The sequence below is a fragment of the Urocampus carinirostris genome, chromosome 18 (genome assembly GCF_059441175.1).
Source record: "Urocampus carinirostris isolate Australia breed hairy pipefish chromosome 18, RoL_Ucar_1.0, whole genome shotgun sequence".
Classification (NCBI taxonomy): Eukaryota; Metazoa; Chordata; class Actinopteri; order Syngnathiformes; family Syngnathidae; genus Urocampus; species Urocampus carinirostris.
Window position 1 is genome coordinate 14,646,409 of NC_142366.1, and position 22,949 is coordinate 14,669,357.

A 22,949-nucleotide genomic window follows, 5' to 3' on the forward strand; every position below is an offset into this window, starting at 1 on the left:
ACCTAAGTGTTTAAATCTTAGCGAGGAGAATATATATTAAGAAAAATTATTCTATAAACTTTTTTTTTGATCGAAATCATACTCACTGAAATTGGATTTGAATCTTTTAATTTTTTTCATGAATATTATTTAGAAATCACAACGTTTTATCAATGACAGCGATAGATGTCGAAACTCCATCTTTCTTGTAGCTGGGCCCAGAATAAGAATTTGTTTTCACGAAGATCAGTTGTTACAGTCTGGGGGTGGACCCATATGCAGGGAAGCAGGAAAAGAGAACGGCGTGCTCAAAAAAAGATCATAAAAAAAGGGGAAAAAAAAAACGTATGAAGTAAACAAAATGTCCAAACAAAAATAAGACAATAAACAACCCTGATGTGACTATAACAATGGCAATGATCTGACCCCAGGGGCAATAAAATAAATAAAAATCAGATTTTAGGTTATCGATCCGATCTATGTGGTTATTTTCTTCTTGACGTCCGGCGTGATGGTCAAACGGTTGAATTGTCTGTGAGGACAGCTCCTTAACTGTGGCAACCTAAAAGTGATTAAAAATAATAATAATTTGAGAAAATCAATCAGGCATTATGTATAAACTAAACCTGTGATGCTGCTGCTGATTCCACCCACGAGCGCGAGCGTGACAACAGACGTAACCTGGACACACTGCGTGACCCGTGCAGACATGATCTGAAACACATAGAAAAATCTGTGAGTATTGGTCTGTAACCTCACTCCTTTTTCAAAATCACCAAAAATATATTACAAATGTATGCTCTCCAACTGATCTCTAGGTTTTGAAACTAAGGCCCGGGGGAACGGTTGTGGCCCACTGTTTATTTTTAAGCGGCTTGCAGGATCAGATAAAAATGACACGTGCTAAAAGGATATTAGATTACATTCAAATATGAAAATGATTCATTTACACTCAAACAAGTAAAATGTGTACTCTTCATAACAATAAAATGGAAATAGACTTTTTATACTGCTCTCAAAAAGTCCATTATGCTTATTTTCAGTATTGGGTAGTGTAATTATAATGCTCTATTATTTTGTGAAATAAGAAAACTAATATTATTTGATTATTTGATCATGTAAATATATATATATATATATATATATATATATATATATATATATATATATATATAAAATTTTAAGCATAAATAAATGATCATTTTAATTGTTAATTATTACTTAATTTATTTAAGATATAATTATTTTAATTATTATTATATATTACCCCCCCAAAAGCCAATTGGCAGATAATTTTGCTTAATTTTGTTTTTATTTTATTTAAGTATATTGTTTCTTCTAAAATAAAAAACATAATATAAAAGTGATGTTTGATACTTTGACCTCTGATTATTTTAATTATGTATTGTTATTTAATTTCTGATGTCATTATTTATACGATGATGTAATTAGTTTTTAGTAAAACTTGATTGTATTTTTAAATAAGTAGTTTAAATGTGGCTTATCAAGAGCCATTCGGGTAGCATTTATTTTTCAATTACTTTCATATATTGTACTGCTTTTGGGGTTTACGATAAATTATTTAAAAATAAAATTTAACTGGACACCTAAGTCAACTAATATGTGCAGTTAACAAGAAGACATTTTTAAATATGTATTTAAAATTTAAATATTACCTTTATTTCTCTAGATTTGTTATCATGAACCAGAATGGATTTTTCTAATATTGTAACACCAATGTGTGAGTAAACTACTACCCCCAAATCCACAAATTAGCACAAGTAACACCCCCAAATTCTTATGATAAATTAACAAAATAAAAGTTCAACTGTTAAATCAGTGATTATATTTTTAAAACAGGACAATTGCTGATTTCACCTAAAAATAAATAATCTAAATTAGATGTAGTGCTTTACTTGGTAATGGCGGTGTCTTGAGCGCCTCCTCCTTCTTCTTCTTCTTCTTCATCTGGGCTTCTTTGTTTTTTTCCCAGTTGACGAGAAACACTCTGGTCACCTCCTGAATGTCGCGGCCGTCCAGCACCTCTGCGGAATATAAACAGAAACTCTGCGCTTTGGACGAGAAAAACATAAAACATTGAAAGACAAGAGCTACTGTACTGAGCGATTTGGACGCTGTGATCAGCCGGTCTCGGTATTTAGCAGTTTTGCACACAGGATTCCCGCGTAAATCTATTTGGAGGATGAAAGGCCAGGACTTGGCCACATTTCCTATCTCCTGAAAAAAAACACACATTTTACATACCAAAGCATTTGTTTGACAAACAAGAGTACCTTATAATGTACCTTTAAAATTTTTAATATCTTTTACTCTGTGAGACTGTTAAGCACGGAGAATGCAGAACAAATAACACAATGCAAATCCGTGAGGCAGTGTAATAGCGAGCGATTACTAGATTACTCCTAAAATGATTGGCACCAACCAATCAATTTACGGCAGTTGTTCTCAACTGGTCTGACTACCTCCTAAGCTCCTGCCGCCCTATGTACATGTTGCCAATTCTGTATTTTACTGAATGAAAGAATTGTGCAGTTTGAACATGATGCAGTAGGATACATACACATTTTTCTTAAAAAGACCAGCAAAACCAAAACTTCCAGTATTCCCTTTATTATCCAATAATCTGCATTTTTTAAGGAAACACCAAACAGTTTACTTCAGTAGCGTCAGCCATTTTTACCAGACTCAACATAAACAGACATGAAATAGTGCAAATATTGCAATATATATATATATATATATATATATATATATATATATATATATATATACTGTATATGTGTTTGAAGACAATTCAAAATGTGTACCTTCAGAAGAGAAACCTCAACCACTGAACCCAAACACTGCAAAATGGGTGGCAAATATATTTCTTTTGAAGCAGGTATTACCCACAAACTCCAAATAAATTACACAAAAAAGCACAAATCAATATTATTCAAGTTGAAAATGTGAACTTCTAATTAGTGCATCCTTAGGTAAATACTGACAACCGTGTGCTTTGGAGAAAAATTTGCAGTACTTATTTCCACATTAGCTGTAACACTAACCTGAGTTGGAGGAATTAATGGCAGAACCGGGCATGTTTTTTTATTATCATCAGCCTCTACTTTTGGCAATAGAATATATATTTTTTTCTTTTCTTAACCAAGACAAAGGCCGGCAACCCACTCAAAACTATTGATGGTGAGCGCTGTAGTGTTATCACCTTGATGTCAGCCAAATGCCAGCAAGCGGCTAACAAAAACGTGGAAGCAGAAGGACACACAAACTTTTGACAAAATGTCTATATTGGTAGAAGCTTGGAAGAGCTTCTGTTTTGAGCTCCCTCTCGTATGCAAATTTTAAAAAAGCAGCCGCGTCGTTCACTAGCTCGCCCCTGGGTAAAAGCTAGCTTCAAACGGCTAGCCTCACTTTTGAAGTGGCGTCATCACAACATCATTCTTTCATATGACTTTTTTTGCGTGTTTGTTTTTGACCGAAACTGAAAATGCACTTTTATTAAGCAACCCATCAGTCTATTTTCATAAACAATGTCACCGCTCTCATGTTGAATTAGCTCCCTTGTGGCCTTCCCCTCGTATGTTTATCCATAAGGCGCATTAATCCACGCCGTGGAAATACGAACACTCGCTGGACACGCTCCGATTGTTCATCGCCTTCCTGTCTCGGCTAAAGCGCTTCCACTTTACCGAGCGCTGCCGCAATCAGTTCATTGGGGAGGGCTAGGAAACCCCCTCCCCGAGCTCTGCTTTGATAAATGATCGTGTCAGGGACGTCACTCAGAAGCCAAAGCCGGGGCTGAATCACTACCTCTCCCTAAAAAAAAACCTATCCAGCCCACTCCGGTGGGGACTGGAGCCAAGAGTTCGGGCTAGTTATGAAAGCAGTTCTTCGATTGATGATGAAGACGCTCCCCATTTGTCACCCGGGGCTGACTGCCTGTCATAATCTTTGTTTTGGGGAGAAGAGGGGATCTATACACCAGAAGAGGCAATTGATCCTGTCTTTGAAAGATCGATACAGGCCAGACTGATTGTATACATTATGAGACAGGGATCGTCATAGGTGACAACTAGGAAGAGGTTCTTTTAGTCAATAAAATAATTGCTGATGATTGACCCCAAAGCCCCCAAAATGGATCCAAAACGGCTTGCGATCCAAATATTAACGGACAATTATTTCAATATCTTAATGATGGAATAAACTAAAAAAAAGGTTTGTTCCGTCCCTGTATACTAATAAATTAAGATAACTATTGCTGCTAAAACTAAATGAAATAAAATTATCCCCCCAAAATTTAATTTTTTAACTACTAATAGAATAATTAAATCACAATAAATTGAATAAATTAAACTGATTATTATTAATTAATTGATAATTGAATAAATTCATTAAAATCACATTTTTTGTTCAGTCCCTGTAAACTAGAAAAATAAATTAAAATGGCTATTACTGCAAAAATGAAAATAAATTAGATTCAATAAATATCACTGATATATAAAAATTAAAGATTTATATGTATTTAAGAAGCTCAAGTTCTTAAGATTCGGAGAATACTGAAATCAAAAGTATTTGAGTAATTACATATACAAAATATTAACTAATTAGCTTAGCGATTAGTATTAAGGGTTGATAATCAGAATATATAACAGAACAACTCTTTAAAATTAGGTTTACAGTGGGACCTCGCTACTTCGCGCTTCGACGTTCGCGGATTCAGAGCTTTGCGGGCCTAAAAAAAAAAAAAATAAAAAAAAAAAAAAAAAAAAAAAACCTTTTTTTTTTTTTTTGAGGTGTGCCGCTACTTCGCGGATTTTCACTTATCGCGGGTGGTTTTGGTCCCCATTAACCGCGATAACCGAGGTCCCACTGTATTATAGCATTCATTGCATGTCTATGACATCGCTTTTTTCCATCTGTCATCAGTATGTACCTGTATTTATTCATCTTCATTCATGCAATGTTTGCGTTGCGTCGTCTGATGCAAGCCACGTGAACTCCTCTTTCCACGATGCTTTTAAGGTACTTTTACTTTTAGTAGCGTCACACATTTTGTTAGCTTCTTTTGAATATTTCTTCTGGGGCTGAGGTTTTGGCTTGATTCCTAACCACTTCTCAATTTTTCTTGTGTTCACTGTGCGTCTACTTTGGAAAATGATATGGAAATGCACGACCTTATAAGGCTCGGGAAAGTCCGGAAGCAGGAAGTTATTCGATGCAGGCTTCTGATTGGCTGTAGAGTATGCAAATTGCCAAACGAACCAAAATTCCGAAATTTCCAAACCGAACGAATGAAAAAATCTTTCTTTTTTTTTCTCTTTTTTCTTACTTTTCCTTGAAAACGTAGTCGGCCACCCGGGCGCAGACGTTTTGTAAGTTGTCCACTTGTACTTTCTAAAATTTGAATTAATCAAATTAATACCACCATAAAGAACAAAAACACGCTAGCTGAAAATTGACAGTCCCACTCTTTGAAAAACAGTTCTCCATTCCGAGTTTAGGAATCAACAAATTCCTAATTTGATGAACGGAGGAAAAAAAAACAACTTGCGCTCATTTGAAGCTGTCAGCGAGCAAATATCCCCAGGGAGCGCCTGGCTGATTTGCCGAATAATTCCGTGCCCGGAGGGGACACCCGAGCCGAGGTCGGGATTTGCGGGATTTGGTTGTGTAGCCCCCCCGCATCTCCATAACATTTCACGCGTCGCTGCACGGGCGTCACGCTAATGCTGTCGGCTAATCATAAAAAGTCTTGTTTTGTTTTTTCAAACCAAAAATTATTTCACCTCCAAGTTGTGCAGCTTGTTATCAGCGGCGTAAAAATGTTCGATCCCCATCAGCACTGCCAAGGCGCCGATTTCCTCGATGTTGTTTTTGTTGATGTTGAAGATGCTCAGCGATTTCTGAAAGAAAGCGAGACGCCTAAATAAATAGGCTTTATTTTGCTTTATTGCATTCAGCGCTGTGGACGGATAAAGACATCAATTTTAAATTTTCCATTTAATAATGTCTAGCACAGTAGTACTCCAAAATTACAAAATTATTAAAATTATTGAATGATTTCATTATTCCAGAAAAGATATTTTATATAAAATTGTATCCATAAGAGTATTTCTCTTTAAATAAAATTCATGATATATATTTTTGAACAGCTATTCCATCATCCATTTTCTGCACCGCTTAACCTCAGTAGGGCCACAGGGATGCTGGGGCCCATCCCAGCTGTCTTGGGGCAGTGGGAAGGGGACACCCTGAACTGGTCACCAGCCAGTCGCAGGGCACACAGAGACACACAACTCACTCGCTCATTCACACCTAGGGACAATTTGAACCGGCCAATTCACCTGACATGCATGTTTTTGGAATATGGGAGGAAACCCCTGCAAGCACGGGGAGAACATGCAAACTCCACACAGGAAGGTTCGATCTACTGCCCTCAGAACTGTGCCGCGGACGTGCTAACCACTCAGCCGCCGTGCTGGCCACAGATAATCGCAGCGACCCCATATTTAATCAATTTAATTTAGGAAAATAAGTACCGTAAATAATCCGGTAATTGCTCAACATTTGCTGCCAGTGGGATTTTTTTTTCTGGTATTGTTTTTATTATTTTACCCTTATTTTAATCAATTTTCTTGTAAAATGAAAAAAAAAAAAAAGTAAGAATTATCCGATATGGCAGATGATAACCTTTTGCTAAATTGGGAACTATTTTATCCTGACACTATAAACAATATTGTTTTTAAATAAGATACAATAAGATGAAAAAACTTAAAATTGGCAATATAATCTGCAGTCTGAAAAATATTTTTCTCGTTTTATTGATAGATATTTTATTTTAAATTCTGGTTAAAAAAACACAAATAAAAAATTAAATTATTTTCCTTATATTAGTAATGAAATAAGTTAAACATGTGAAATAAGACAAATAATTTAAACATTTGTTTTTCCTATGCATAAAACAATTTACAATTATAGAAAAATACATATAGTGAAATGGGCAAAAATACCATATTAATGGATCAGTTGGAATGGGATGGTATTCCAATGCATTCCGCATAGTCTATCTTTCATGTTTTTTTTCAGTGTGGGTTAGTTTGTGTTTATGTCATACGGTTTCCCTTTTCATGTTTTGTTCATTTAGATCTAGTCTTTCAAGATTATAAAGCAGAGAGCTTAGTCAAGCCTGTGATAGTGAAACTTTTTTATATTTGAGTTCTGAAGATCTTAACTTCATATTTCTGATCCAGTACTCCAGGGGTGTCAAACGGGCAGCCCGTGGGCCGGATCGGGCCCGCTAAGGGATTGAGGGAAGCGCAAGAGAAAAATGAGGTGCAGGTTGAAATATGTCCACTTGATGTTGCCACAAAGACGCTGTAGTTGTATTTCTCTCTCTCTCTCTCTCTCTCTCTCTCTCTCTCTCTCTTTCTTCCTCCTTTTTTCTCTCACTCTCTCTTTCACTCTGTCTCTCTTTTTCTCTTTCTTTGTTCCTCTTTGTCTCTTTCTCTCTTTCTCTCTCTCTCTGAGTCTTTTTACATTTTTTTGTCCTCTCTTCCTTTTTTTCCTTTTCTCTTTCTCTCTCTCTCTCTCTCCCTCCCACTTTCCTTTTCTCTCTTTCTCGACCTTCTCTCTTTCTCTCCTTCTCTCTTTCTGTCTTTCTAATTCTCTTTGGATTTCTTTCTTTCTCACTCTTTTTTCCCCCTCTCTCACAATTTCTCTGTTTATCTCTTTTGTTTCTCACATTCTCTCTCTTTCTCCCTTTCTTTGTCCCACCCTCCCTTTTTTTTTCTTTCCTTCACTTTCTCTTATTTCTTTCCCTTTCTTTTTATTTCTCTCTAATCTACTAGTCCAGCCCCCGAGAGAATGGTAGTTCTATCGTGTGGCCCCCGAGTTAAAATGAGAACCAAATCTAAAGGTCTACACATATATTCCTCTCAAGCAGTTCCCCCGCCTTTAAAACTGTTTTCGCCCGTTGAAGTCACCTTGATACACTTGTGCAAATGCAACATTTTTTAAAAATCTGAAGCTGTTTCAATTTGCACAGCAATTTCTTTGAATGATCTCCACAAACAAGAAGCTCTGCGCGTCCCGGGCCCTTACACAGGCCCCCTTTGACATCATCAAACAACATCCCCTTCACAAGGACCACCAACCGGTGAGGCATCACCACACACACACACACACACACACACACACACACACACACGGGAGTCTTATCTGACCTCGAGTGCAGCATCCATGCGAGAGTGGAAAAAAAAAAGTAGGTCGTACACCAAGAGAGCGCAGGGTCCTGGGGTCGAACATCAGCTTCTCCTCGGGGGACAGCCTCTGACCTTCCATGTGCAGCTCTTCCAGCTCCTCCAGGCCCTCCAAACCTTCCAACAAGGAAATCTTGTTGCCGCCAAGGTATCTGCAAGGGAGAATCCTCCAAGGTGACCCAATCTTTAAAGTGACACTGTGTAATAATTCACCAATAGAGGCTGTTGTAGGTTTCAATAGAGCTGAAGCAAATGCATTTGAAAAAGACGCTGAAGGAGGAAGTAAACTTTGTTAACACAAAGCAGCTAATAATAATAATAATAATAATGTCTTGCACCTAAGTGGCTAATATGAATGGCTAGAGGGAGAAACAGTGGAAACAAAGACAAACCTTTGGAGTGACACTGATGGACGAAGCAGGTTTAGTTTATACCCAGCATGTAATAATAAAAGCAGCTAAGTGGAACACATTAGTGGCTGGAGAAGGAAACAGTGGAGAAAACTCCAAGATTACCAGCAATGGCAGGCGAGTGACACTGAAGATTAAAGCAAGCATGAATTACATAGCGCAGCCAGCAATTGCGGTTAGCTGCGAGACATAGCCTGCAGCCAAGTGGCTGATATGAGTGGCTAGAGAAGGAAACAGTGTGAAAAATGTGTGTGTTGGGGGGTCCAATGCTGTGGAAGGTAAGTGACACTGCAGATTAAAGCAAGCATGAATTACATTGCACAGCCAGCAATTGCGGCTAGCTGCGAGACATAGCCTGCAGCCAAGTGGCTAATATGAGTGGCTAGAGAAGGAAACTGTGTAAAAAGTGTGTGTGTGTTGGGGGCTGGGTCCAATGCTGTGGAAGGTAAGTGACACTGAAGATTAAAGCAAGCACGAATTACATAGCGCAGCCAGCAATTGCGGCTAGCTGCGAGACATAGCCTGCAGCCAAGTGGCTGATATGAGTGGCTAGAGAAGGAAACTGTGAAAAAGTGTGTGTGTTGGGTGGGTCCAATGCTGTGGAAGGTAAGTGACACTGAAGATTAAAGCAAGCATGAATTACATAGCGCAGCCAGCAATTGCAGCTAGCTGCGAGACATAGCCTGTAGCCAAGTGGCTAATATGAGTGGCTAGAGAAGGAAACTGGGAAAAAGTGTGTGTGTGTGTGTGTTGGGGGGGGGTCCAATGCTGTGGAAGGTAAGTGACACTGAAGGACGAAGCACGCTTTATTCACACGGTGCAGCTAATAATCTATTATCTATCTATCTATCTTAATGACAATAGCACAAAACATAGCTGGCAGCCAAGTAGCTAATATGAGTGGCTAGAGAAGAAAACTGGAACAAAGACAAAGATGAACAGCTATGGAAAGTGAGTGACACAGAAGATCAAAGCAAGCATTATTTACATAGTGAATCTAGCAATAGTGGCTAGTAGCAAGCCATAACCTATAGTCAAGTGGCTAGCATGCATGGCTAGAGAAGGAAACAAAAAAAGAGTAACAATTCTACAACAATTTCATGTCGGGCTCAGCTGCTTGAACGTCAGTGGCCATAAAGTGCTAAAAGCAACACCTGGACTTGCTACCTTCGCAAATCTGTCAGTTGGGCTTCCGTAGAGGAAAGATGGCTACCAGATATGTCAGTTTCCCCCTACTTGTGTTGTATAACTACAAATTACCAAACCTACATTCAAGTTTATGAAGTAGAAACTATGTTTTTTGTCTCTTATTTGTATCAACAATGATTTATTTAAATCAATGAAGGTCTTATACAACACTAGGGGTCGCTGCATAATACACACTGGAGTTTTCAGGTTATCAAAAACGATCTTGTATTAAAACTCACAGTTTGGAGAGCTTTCGTAAATGGGCCAGGTTGTCGATGCGAGTGATGTTGTTGTTTTGCAGGTACAAGTGGGTCAAGTTACCGGCAAAGTCCAGGTTCTGGATCCGGATCAGGCAGTTGTTGTACAGGTAGAGGACGGTCAGGTTTTCACAGGCCGAGAGGTCGCCCTTAAAAAGACGGTAAGATTATTTACAAGCAGGAGCTTTTCTCATAAGCGTATAGTCTTTATCCTCTACAAAAAAAAGTAAATCGTTTTGGGGGCGTGTCAACATAACCCCTGAATGAATGACACACTTTCGGGCTTTTGTATCCATGAGCAGTAAAATTGTCTCTTAAAGGCACAACATGTTTAAGAGCAGAGGAATTGTATGTTTAATCAAAAACAGAAATATTTATCACGGCGGAGCAGTGGTTAGCGCGTGCGCGGCACAGTTCTCAGGTCGTGGGAACCTCCTGCGTGGGTTCAAATCCAGCTCCCGGCCTTACTGTGCGGAGTTTGTATGTTCTCCCCGTGCTTGCGTGGGTTTCCTCCGGGCACTCCGGTTTCCCCCCACATTCCAAAGACATGCATTTCAGGTGAATTGGCCGGTCCAAATTGTCCCTAGGTGTGACTGAGCGAGTGAGTTGTCTGTCCCTGTGTGCCCTGCGATTGGCTGGCAACCAGTTCAGGGTGTCCCCTGCCCACTGCCTGATGATTGCTGGGATGGGCTCCAGCACCCCCTCGGCCCTACTGAGGATAAGCGGTGCAGCTGATGAGATGAGAAATATTTATGACATCATCGTATCTGAATATTTTAACAGTAGGGAGTAGCAACTAACAGGGTTGGGTAGGGTTACTTTAACTGGATAACTTTCAATTACTTTTGGATTACTCCAATACCAAATATGCTAATAAAAGACAAAAGAAACTAAATATGAATAATAATAATAATAATAATAATAATAATTTCCTTTGTATTGTCATTCTTTGTAACAATGTACACAGAACGAAATGTCGATACACCTGACCCGTTGTAGCGAGTCGATGCAGCCGCAGCCAGAGGGCGCCGCCATTATACCAATTAGGTATGTCTCGGTCGAGGCGCGAACCAGCGACCTCCCAGTCTCAAAGCGGTCACACTACCATCTAGGCTACTGAGCTGGTGAATACAATGATGACTCACAAAACGTGGTAAACTTTCTCTCCTGGCTTTGATCTCTTTGATCTCCGGCAAAACTAACATAAAATGCGACAGAAAGAAAATAAAAATAAATCCTAACAGCTTGCCAACACCATTTTTGCCGTTCCATGTGTTCCGTTACTCCCCAAGCCTGCACAAAATGTAGTCATTTTATTCATATTTAGTTTCTTTTGTCCTTTATTAGCATATTTGGTGTTGGAGTAATCCAAAAGTAATTGAAAGTAATCCAGTTAAAGTAACCCTACCCAACCCTGGCAACTAAACAAAATAATTTGACAGGCAGACTTCCTTTTCTCGTCCGTGAATGTCCTTTTTGATCACAAATTACCGTAATTCAACTTTGCGTTACCGTAATTTACTGTAAAATAGAACGATTGAACGAAAGCAAAAACATTTCTAACTTTGCTTACATTTTCAACTTTAATATTGAGAAGACCCCTAAATATACTTTAAAATTTTCGGAGCAGGTGCTAGTACAAAATGTATCAGGGGCAAAATTCCTAGTCTTTCGAAATCATTTTATAAATTTTACTCCAATAAACCGGAAGTTGATTTATTTTCATTAATTAACTATATTTAAGTCTAAACCAGGAGTCGCTTGAAAACTACGGGTTAAAAAACACAAATAAATACAGTAAAGATAAAGTCCCAAAATGGTAAAAATAGTGTTGTGGAAAATTACAGGGTAAATGATGATTAATTGTAAGTATGATTCGTTTTTGGTGGTGGGACAACAGTACCGCAATTCTAAGGTCTCAGCCCATACTCACGATTTCTTCAATATTGTGTCCGGAAAAGTGCAAATGTGTGACGGTCTTGAGATAAATGTCGAGGGAAAGGCCTCTCTTCTTCTTAAAGTTGTTTTTGGAGTTGGCGATGAGCTGCGTGGTCAGGCGCACCATCTTGCGGCGTCAATGACGTCACTATCCGGAAAGCACAGTTGCCATTTTTTAGAATCTCATTTATCGTGACTTCTTTTTAGTTGTACTTTTTTGTACCTCGGAATAAACTATATTAAAAAACAACAGTAAAAGATAAAGTAGTATACGGCGTCAAAAGGCTAGTCAAATAGTGAACTGTTAAGCTAATTTAGCTAGCACGAACTTGACGTATTTGACGTCACATTGCCACACGTTGACGTCGAGTAAGGACAAAAAAGAAAAGAAAATAGATTTTCTTACCTGCTTTTACCTTCTTGTGCTGTTTTAATGCGTGCAAGTGAAAGGATAAGGATTACACGTAGAGAAAGTGTTTGATGTTGCCATGGGAACCAGCACGCACCGGAAGTGACCACGTTTTTATTTCGGAATTTATTTGAAGAAATTAATGTGTTGGAAACTATAACATTCCGAATTAATACTAAACCCCGATTCCTTAAAAAAAAACATTTTGTAATATATATGTATATATACATCAATCCAACCATCCATTTTCTGCACCACTTATCCTCAGTAGGGTCGCGGGGGTTCTTGAGCCCATCCCAGCTATCCTCGGGCTGTGGGAAGGGGACATTTTGAACTGGTTGCCAGCCAGTCGCGGGGCACACAGAGACAGACAACTCGCTCGCTCATACACACCTTCGGACTATTTGGAGCGGCCAATTAACCTGACATGTATGTTTTCTGAATGTGGGAGGAAACCGTAGTGCCCGGACGAAGCCCACACAAGCACGGGGAGAACATGCAAACTCCACACAGGAAGGCCGGTAGTCAGAACTGTGCCGCGGACGCGCCAACCTCTCAACAGCTGTGTCACCTATATATATATATATATATATATATATATATATAGGCAGATGATCTTGCTCATTTTGAATAACGGAAAATGAAGTTTTTGTTTTCAGTATTTGAAAGTATTCTAAAAATGTTTAGCATATCAATGCTTACTGGGGCGGCAGTGGCTCAGGAGGTAGAGCACTCGTCTTGGGATCAAGAGATTGCTGTCCGAATCCCGGCTCATGCCGAAGTGTCCTTGGGTAAGACACTGAACCCCTAATACCCCCAATATGCAGGTTAGCGCCTTACATGGCTGCATGGCCGCTATTGGGAAATGTGAAGCACACTGTAAAGCGCTTTGGAAAGTCTTGACTTGAAAAGCGCTATATAAATGCAGATCATTTCATTTCATTTCATTTTATTCAAGTACCGTAATTTCCGTACTACAACGTACACCTTATATCAAGTAAACAAAATCGAAAATGCATTAAATACAATGAAATGCTTCTACATGCGGTAACTATTTATGAATGAATCATTTAGTTGTGAAACCAGATATCCCAGTATTTATGTTCTATAAGGTATCTATTTTTTATTTTTTAATGCAACCCTCGCTCTTACTGGAGTTTTGATTCCATGCGTCCTATAGACTTGTGCACGATGTATATTAATAGAAAATCTCTAAATGGGAATATTTTGAGGGTGCGGCTTGTAATCAGGTGCGGCGTATAGTCCGTTAAATAGTTATATATTTACTATTTTGGTAGTAAGTGGAAGTTTTTTTTCAAAATTACCCATTTTATCCAAAAATCTTTCCAATACTTTTGATAGATATCAAAACATAACTTTTGTTTCCTATATTTTTAAATCCAATGCAACCACCAGGCTATTGGTTTCCCACCTGAAAGCTACCAGGTCCATTTAAAGGGTTTTCGCCAACAAAAAACGAGCATTAGAGAGAGGCCGGATCGGAACCGCATTACATAATGGAGCAACCGAGTTAAAAGGTTCTGCGCAGTGTCAGCTGTCTGGAGCTGGATTGTCATGGGGTCCGCCTGGGGTCTCGGTGCGGGTGACACAGGCCAGGGCCTCGGGCACACAGGCGGCCTTTCAGGGAGCCTCTCGTCGCTTTCTCAGGGCATTGGAAATGGACGAGTGTATATTTTGGATGTCGTGTTCTTACACGTCTGCTTCTTTTCTGGCTAGATGGAATCAGGCACTACTTCTTCTAATGATTTTTCTTTTCTTAAAGTGACAGTGTGTAATAATATATCACTAGATGTAGCTTACAATTGAGCTGAAGTGTGTGCCTGAAGATACTACTTGGATACATCTGAAACGAGGAAATCGCTGGTACGGTTCAGGGTGGGTGCAAGTGGCTAACATTAGCGGCTAGCAGGCAAAGCTACTAAAAAGGCCGGTAAAAGCGATTGCAAGAGAAAGCACCCGGATCCTGAATCATACAACTCAGCGACACGAGTGGCTAGAGAAGGAAAAAGTAGTATTAAAAGTCAAAGAAGACAAGCACCTGTTACATGGATGACCGGTTGTAATAATCCTGTGAAACTGAAGACACAAGAGCAGCGAACAATAATCATAGCATCTGGCAGCGAGCTAGAGCCTGCAGTCAAGTGACTAGAGAAGGTAAAAGTGGGAAAAAAGTCAAAGATGGCTAGCTGAGGAAGGATGGTGCAATCTTTATTTACACAGAACCGCTAACAATTGCAGCAGGCCATTGCCTGCAACCAAGTGTCTAAAATGCGTGCCTAGAGATGGAATCAGTGGGGTAAGAATTAAAGATGACAGTTGAAAGATCACTAAATAGTTGGGACTCGAAACGCTTGCATGACAAGCTGTGAAAAACGAGTGGAACTGAAGGACAAAGCAGCTAAGAATAGTAGCAGTTAGCCATAGCTTGGAGCCAAAAACCCAATATTAGTGGCTAGAGAAGTAAAGTGTAGAAAAAAAAAAGAGGAAGATGATAAGCACCTGATACCTGTATCACAGACCTCAGTTTTTTTAAGTACATGATCAGCTGTGGTAGTTGTGTATAACTGAAGATGAAGGAGCAGCTAACAATAATGATAACAGGTAGCCAGAGCCTGCACAGAAAATGACTAGTGAAGGAAAAAGTGAAAAAAAAAAATCCTTATTTACACTGAGCAGCTAACGGCAATGGCAGTGAGCCATAGCCTGCAGCCAAGTGTCTAATACGAGTGGCTAAAGAAAAACAGTGGGAACAAAAGTTAAACATGACCAGCTGTTGAAAGGTGGGTAATAACCTGCAGCCAAGTGATCAAAATAAGTGGCTAAAGAAGGAAACAGTGGAACAATCAGTCAAATTGGGACCCCTCACACGCAGGGTTCAACTGCAAGGACAAGCTAACTCCACAAAATGGTGATTCAGGCTTCCGTAGTAGTAAAATGACAGCGAAACATGTCAGCTTCTTCAAGTTGTATCCTATAAAAACACATTTCTAAACCTAAAATCTTGATTATAAGATAGTACATGTGTTTTTCTTCTTGTTTGAATCAATAGTTTTATTTTAATGGATGTTTTTTTGTTTACAATAGGGGTCGCTATAATAAACACACTGCACCTTTGACTTGTGAGACGTTCCGTTCGTTTAGTGAAGGTAGCACTTTACACGCAATAACTCGTACGATAGTTTTAATTAGACGTGTTGATTTGATTGAAGAGTTTGTCTTTGATGACTTGAGACATCAGGCCGTGAATGGCTTCAATGGTGGTCTTGCAGCTGAAGTCAAAAGAACAAGAATTACTATTTACCTTTGACACCCCCCCCCCCTTTTTTTTTTTTTTTAAATTACCTGTCCCGGGTAGCTTTGGCCAGCTTGTCCTCGGACTTCCTGTCGTGCGTGTCCAGGCCCAGCATGAAGCTGCCCCTACCTAACTGGGCCTCAGACTGTTCCAGTTTCTCAGACAAGTCGAAAACCTGACCCGTGGTGTAGTCCGAATTCTGACCATCGCAAAGAGGAAATATTAATAAAGAGGCAGCGAGTGAGAGCGGGCTCAAAACCGTATTTATTCGTTTTTACCGTGAGTAGACTAGACGAGCTTAACGTGTTGACCCAGTATTTGTTCCAAAGAAGCTCCAGAAGCTTACGGTCCAGGGATGACTTGAAATACGTAACTTCCATGGCATAATATCTGTTCGACACACAAATAAACACATGTCGTGAAGGGGTGGGCAAACTAGGTCCCGTGGGCCGCATACCGAACTGGCAAAACATGACACCTAAAAATAAACAATTGTTTATTTCCAATGCGCAGATAAATAAAAAAGAGGCTCCCTGCCGGCTAAAACAAAAGAGCAAGTGAGCCTGACATATCCGGAGCGGCTGAAAAGAGCCAATAGCTGGAGTTGGTGAGTTTTTTTTTTATCTAGTCTTCTCCAAAAAACAAATGATAAAAAATACAATGATAAATACAAGGGTAAAAAAGCAATCTATAAATAGAAATGTTATTGTCTTGGTGCCACTTTTGTGCCAAAATTCCCTTTTAGTGACACTCTTCCCATTTTTCTGAAATGAAACATTAACCAGTGCTCAAGTTTAAAAGAAATGGTAACAATGAAGGTGTGTGTGTATATACAGTATATATGATTTTAATCCCAAGTGTCCATTAGTGCCTGTAAATAGTAACAATATACTGATAAAATACATTAAAAAACAAAACATTAAAAAAACAAAACCCTAGTAATAATAAAAAAAAAAAGGTTCTGGTGTCACTCTAGTCCTTACTTTTCCTTTGGGACCCTTGTAAAAAAAAATTTTTTTCATAAAGTATTAATTTGTCCTGCTTTAAAGTCTAATAATAATTTATATACACATGAGGTACAAAAAATAAATCAGATATCATATTTTCCCGACCATAGGACGCACTATGTTTAAAGGCGCAGTCTCCGTAGCTGGTTTTAGTTCTGTATACAACACCACACAGGGCGCACCGCATGATAGGGCGCGGGTGTCCTACGCTTGCATGATGTTTGCCCTTGCGCATACAAGGTACAAATGCGCCATTCTTTACTGGTGCTTTATTACATTTCCCCCAAAATAAGATCCGATGACGTTTTGGTATTGTTTTTGTGAGGCGGGACATTGCATGCAGGGCTTGGGGGGAATACTTTGGCACAACACTGCCTTACAACGCGGACAAGCATACAAGTGTGCGCATTTAAGAATACATCAGTAGCAAAACGGAGTTTGGTTGTGGTTCATTTAAGTATTTATTACAAAGTAAAACACACGGATAAAAACGGAGTTCGTTTTTCAGCTTCCTCAACTTGCGAACCTTCGATTCATTAATCTTCAATTCTCTTGCAGCGGGTGTTCGGTTTTCATGTTCTTCCGCATAGTTTCCAATTTAACACACCACGACGGATGAAAAAGCGGAAACAATTTAATGAAGGGACAGTGGGGGTTTGGATTTATTTCATGTTTGTGGGGACAACTCTGGTTGCACGATCAATTGAATTGCTTGATACGATACGGCGATTGCATCCATGAGCACTTCCGCAAACAATGCATTGCGTGTGACGTCGCGTGCCCTCTTCCATGCAAACACGTACGTTTACATCCCACACGGGGCGCACTGCACGATAGGAAGCGCCAAAATTTGAAGAAAATCAGAGACTTATGTTCGCGAAAATACGGTAGATAAAATGTTTTCGTTTTGGTGCCTTCCTAGTGTGACTTTGTGTGAACACATTTAAATTATTTTCATGAAGCATTCATGTTGCCTGTGCTCAAAGGCCAACATTCAAATAGGTGGCTACATTGTATTGTATTATTTAATCATGCATTTACTTTATTTATCATTTAACAAATTGCATGCAAAAAAAATATCCCAAAACACATAATGTAGCCCAACTGGATTTTGTATTTCCCAATGCAATGCTTAAAAAAGGACAAATGAATATGAATTTACTCTAATTCGGAGTGTTACAAAAATGATTAAATAGTCTATCTATTTACCCTGGTCATATCCCTCAAGAGGGGTGACCAACAGCAAGACAAATACAAAAATAAAGAAAATGAAAAAAAAGAGGGAAAAAGTAGCAAAAACACACACAAAAATATTTGGACCATGGCCAACCCAAATGCCCAAACAAGTTAGGCACCTCGGCACCTAAGTTGGTCATGCTTTAGTCCCTCCAGATGAAACGGGACACAAAAAAGCGGTCGTGTCACTCGGTCAGGGTGACACAACACACTCTTCTGTTCAACAGCAGGGCCTGACGGCTTTCACTGGTTTACCCCTGCCGTATCATACAGGTGCCTTGCCCATCCCTTAGAACGCGTCTAAACATCCCACTGTCCTTTCACAACACCTCTCCACTCATTCTAAATAGTTTAGTTATAAATAAATATAAACATAAAATGTTACATAGAAGAAGAATATGTATTAATGAATGCATATGAGATTTTTAAAATGTATTTATAGTAAAAGATTCAAGACTTGCTATCAGCAGAGACAAAAAATACAAATAAATAAATAAGATTTTCTTACTCCTGCCCTCGCCCCTAGCTTTTCAAACTCAATGCAGCCTTTGACTCAAAAGCAAACCCCCCCCAACCCGATACTCGGAAAATAGACGGAAAACTCACTGTTTGCAGTGCACGCCGAAGTCTTCGATCTTATTCAGAGGGATGGTTTGATACTCTGACGGTCCCTCGTCGGGAGGCTTGTAACCCTGAAATGACAGATCCTTGGTTGCTAAAAACCTGAAAGTGCAAAAACAAACTTCTCTACCTTGGGGTAGGTCCTGAAAGCACCTAGGTTGACCTTCCCCGCAGAGATGGTCCGAGTGGGGTCAATCTGTCAAAGTAAATAGGGTGGACACACAATACAAACACAACAAGGCACAGGTCAACCACGTAAGGATCCAGATACAAGAAAAAATAAATCTCATTTTTGGGCAGTTCCTTACCACCACGGCGACGAAAGGCTCCTGAAACTGCTGGTTGAGCATCTGAGTGCTGACGTCGATACCTGACAACCAGCATCCGTAACCCGGGTGACTGTGGTACCATCCGATGGCGTTCTCCAGACGGCCCACCTGCAGTGTTTCACATTTGTGAGACCCTGGTGGGTGGAGAGCTTAGGGTGGTCCAAGTTTATGCATCCCCAGAAGATTTTTTTACATTTTAAATTCAAATGTAAAAATCCTTGTGGCAATTTTGGAAATTACAGTATTTAAAATCAATGCTGCTGCTTTTGTGGTTGCTGCAGTGACAGGGTGCATGTTTTTCTTCAGGGTTTGTACCCCTTTAATGGCTGAATTCAAGCACTTTCAAGGCCAGTCTTTCATTTTTTTCCCAGTACATTTAAATGAAGAAATCCAGCACTGGTAAAGAGATTAATTTGGGGGGGATTTCTTTGATGACTAAAATAATGTCGCTATATTGCTCCCAACACATGCACATAGTGCTATTTTAAGCTGTTCCTTTTCATGATTTACAATATTTTTGTGTCAATGGGCTGCTATAAACTGACACAAATTCTGACACGAATTTTCAGGGATCCCATGCAAAACACAAGAAAATACTAATGACTAAATCATTTGGTGCATAATGCTGGCTTTTCTCAGTGAGCCGAGCCAAATGAAGTTTCTAAATAGAGCTGTACTCTGCGACCAGTAGGAGGACAGTGACTTTTCACATGAGAACGCCGTAATGAGAAGCCACCAGAGCAGGCGTGTTGGCGTCATTTGCACATACGTTTTTTTTTTTTTTTTCCTTTATATATTACATGGTCTATAGAGAAAGGCTGCCTAGAACAGTGTTTTTCAACCCTTTTTGAACCAAGGTACACTTTTATTTAGAAAAAAGTTCTGAGGCACACCGTCCATTGAAAATGTTTGAAAAAGAAGTTATGTCAAATATTTCACTGTACGACCTCATAAGCAGATAATTAGTATACAAAAAGAAGAAAATAATACTTTAAATAAAAAAGAATGATGTGCTTTAGGTTTTTATTTTTTACAGTGCAATCTTAAACCACTTTGTTAAACAAATTAAGTTATTAAATGTACTGTGCTACCTCATGAGTAGATAATTAGTATATAAAAATCTACTGCCACCTACCGATATGGATGACTTACAGTTCCTCGTCTGAAGATAGCAAAAATACTGAATACTGGCCTGATTCAAAGATAAAATTGGGCAAATTCCAGCGGCACACGAGACAAGATCTCACTGCACACGAGTGTGCCCGGGGGCACACTGGTTGAAAAACACTGGCCTAGAAACATGGAAATGGCAACAATTTCAAGCATTTCATCCAAAATTCAAGCAATCTCCTGATCTTGAAAACATAACATTAAAATTCAAGCACTGTCAAAGATTTTATAACCCGCAACTGATGAGTTGCAGTTGGGGCCCGTGTCCACCAAAGTATATTCCTACTGGTTGGTTGGACCCCTTAACCACTAGGGTCGTAGGGGCACCATTTCCTGTGGCGTGTTTTGGGCAAGTAAAGTCCAATGGCATCCATTCCTCTCCAGGCCAACATGTTTCCACCCGTTCTCGAACCGGGGACCTTTTTCTTGTTAGGCGAATTTGCCAACCACAGCACTACGAAAACACTATTTTCCTGCTATGAGAAAATATTTCTAATGGATTGCCATAGCAACGTCACTCTGTTCAAAATGCCAGCAGTGCAAAAAGGCCCTGGGCAGTTTTTTTGCGTGAAATGCTCTGCCTTCAAGTTTTTTTTGTTCGCAGAGAGTTGAAAAATGTTTAAGTTGGGGAAAACACGATGCTCGTGAATGCTACATTCTACCCAGCCGTCTGATCACAGTGCAGACGGGGCGGGACAAAGCGAATGCTTTAGCACAGAGCAGTTTTATATGATTTATTTTGCATTTTAATATATTTCAATATATTCTGATATTTTTCAATAATACAAGATTATGAGACTCTGGTGGGACCAATTAAACCCTGGCGGGACACCAGAATTTTTATATAAAGGGAGACACCACAAAAAAATTAAAATCATTTCCCCATTTTAGTCGTGCCGGCGAGTCGGACCTGTTTGGCGTTCTCGATGTAAGCGGCCATGTACTCGTAGGCGGCGGCTTGGGCGTTGACCCGGGTCTCGGTGCCCTCCACGGGCAGGGCGAAGCTGTCCATGATGATCATGCTCTCGCCATCTACTTTGCCCAACATCAGACCCATCACTTCGAGGTTTCCACCCGAGCGGGCATGCATCACCATCTTCAGCAGCGCCAGGGCCGAGATCTTGGCGTACTTAAAGTAGTGGTGGCTGGGAACAGGTATCAAAAATACAATATCACCTGTAAAAATTACAGTTGATCCCCAGGATAAGTGGACCCCGCCTTACGACCTTTTCAATTTACAGTGCAGAACAAGATGTTTTATAGGCCCCACTTTATGGCATTTTTCTTATTATACAACATCAACAACAAAGTATTTTTTTCATGCGTTGTATCTCCAAGATGCTATTGGTCAACGTCACATTAAGTGCTGCTATTAGTTCGCGTTAGAGCATCCTGAAATTGCCATTATTCTACAGGCTGAACTACATCCCACAATGCCTTTACCTTTGCAAACTGTCAAAATGACACACAACCTCAAAACTTACCCGTCAACTCTTAAAAATTAATCCGTCAGTCATGAAAAATGTCAATTAATGTACCCTCTGCAGACACAAATATGTTAGTATTATTATATATTATATACAATATTATATTATATGGTAAATGTAAATGTCTGCATTTATTAGCGCTTTTCAAGTCTCTTATATTAGAAATAATTATACTATATATTATTATTGTATTATTATGGTATCTTGTTTAACTTTCTTTACAAAATACAGGCTTTATTACCATAGGCGTCTATCCCCCACTTTGCAGCTAATTCCCCTCGTTATGGACCAATTCGTGTCGGGAGGTAACAGCAGAACACTCAGTTCCAGTTTTATTTCATTAACAAACACAACAAATCTATTTTGAGCGACATTAAATGGGTCATAAACACACACAATGGACTGAAACTCACTCTTTCGTCCAAGGCTTGGCTGCGAGAATCTCCTGTTGTTGCTTTTTATCATACTTGTAAATTTCGTCGATGCTTTGAACCTCCTGCATGCTGTTGGTGAGCTCCCACGTCTTTTGTGCCGTGCTGCTGCCCGCCATTGTGGCACCACCGAGGACAAAGTATTTTAAGAAATAATTGAGGTTGAATTAAGACGTCGGAAATTTTGTAGTTGTCCTTAATATTTTGATTCTGGTTTCAGTAGCTTAGAGCTCAGGACGCCATGACAGTTGAATACCATTTACGTCACTTGTATGGGGGCGTTCGCTTTTCTGATTTTATAGGAAAATATATATATCCTCTAGTTTCATCACTATGTTTTCCTTTTGGTAATTTTATTTGATATTGAATACAAGTGTAATGTATTTACACTGGAACCTTTCGCGTTTTATTATACCTCGGCAAATTGAAAATTAGAGGTTACCCTTTGACGTTACTACATAGTTCAGTCCAGAAAAAAAGGCCGTGACCGAACCTTTACTGCCATCTTGTGGCAATTTGATGATTTCGTCAAAAAACGATATTGTTGATTTTTATCGCCAATTTTAAACACTCCAATAACTATCTTATAGTGTTTGTGTTACCATTTTTTTTCCGGCCGACTTAATTTATATTCCTCCTTTGACGTCACTTAGTGGTCCTGTCTTGGTATAAAGCTTATAAATTGACTTCTACCGCTATCTTTTTCATTGACATTATTGTATATTCATAAAATACAATGGTGATGCAATGACTCTAGAAACGTTTGTGGACTTATTAGAGATAACGGTATACATAATTACATCAGATTTAAGTCCCCCTTATAACTTCACTGAATGGTTCGGTCCAAAAAATAGCCTATAAATTGACTGCCACCTCCATATTGCGTCGACATACA

The 22,949-nt window shown here is 39.3% G+C and overlaps 2 protein-coding genes across 4 annotated transcripts; both read right to left on the reverse strand.

Moving 5' to 3' along the window:
- Positions 1–91: 91 nt before the first annotated feature.
- On the reverse strand, positions 92–12,561 carry ppp1r42 (protein phosphatase 1, regulatory subunit 42). 3 transcript variants are annotated; one of them, XM_088322297.1, is made up of 9 exons: positions 12,458–12,561; positions 12,047–12,199; positions 10,096–10,262; positions 8,272–8,410; positions 5,787–5,903; positions 2,100–2,214; positions 1,896–2,024; positions 606–693; positions 92–541 (listed from the first exon to the last, which is right to left on the reverse strand). In XM_088322297.1, the coding sequence occupies exons 2-9, from the start codon at positions 12,176–12,178 to the stop codon at positions 457–459; spliced, it is 972 nt and encodes a 323-aa protein (XP_088178423.1). In that variant the 5' UTR covers positions 12,179–12,199; positions 12,458–12,561; the 3' UTR covers positions 92–456. The 3 variants fall into 3 exon arrangements, with proteins under 3 accessions (XP_088178423.1, XP_088178421.1, XP_088178422.1); XM_088322295.1 differs by having other exon boundaries at positions 2,100–2,217; XM_088322296.1 differs by lacking the exon at positions 12,458–12,561 and adding an exon at positions 12,275–12,392 and having other exon boundaries at positions 2,100–2,217.
- A 2,107-nt stretch (positions 12,562–14,668) lies between these two features.
- On the reverse strand, positions 14,669–22,327 carry cops5 (COP9 signalosome subunit 5). Its single transcript, XM_088322672.1, has 8 exons — positions 22,037–22,327; positions 21,047–21,281; positions 18,946–19,074; positions 18,768–18,833; positions 18,623–18,708; positions 16,052–16,163; positions 15,824–15,972; positions 14,669–15,750 (listed from the first exon to the last, which is right to left on the reverse strand). The coding sequence occupies exons 1-8, from the start codon at positions 22,171–22,173 to the stop codon at positions 15,663–15,665; spliced, it is 1,002 nt and encodes a 333-aa protein (XP_088178798.1). The 5' UTR covers positions 22,174–22,327; the 3' UTR covers positions 14,669–15,662.
- Positions 22,328–22,949: the final 622 nt, after the last annotated feature.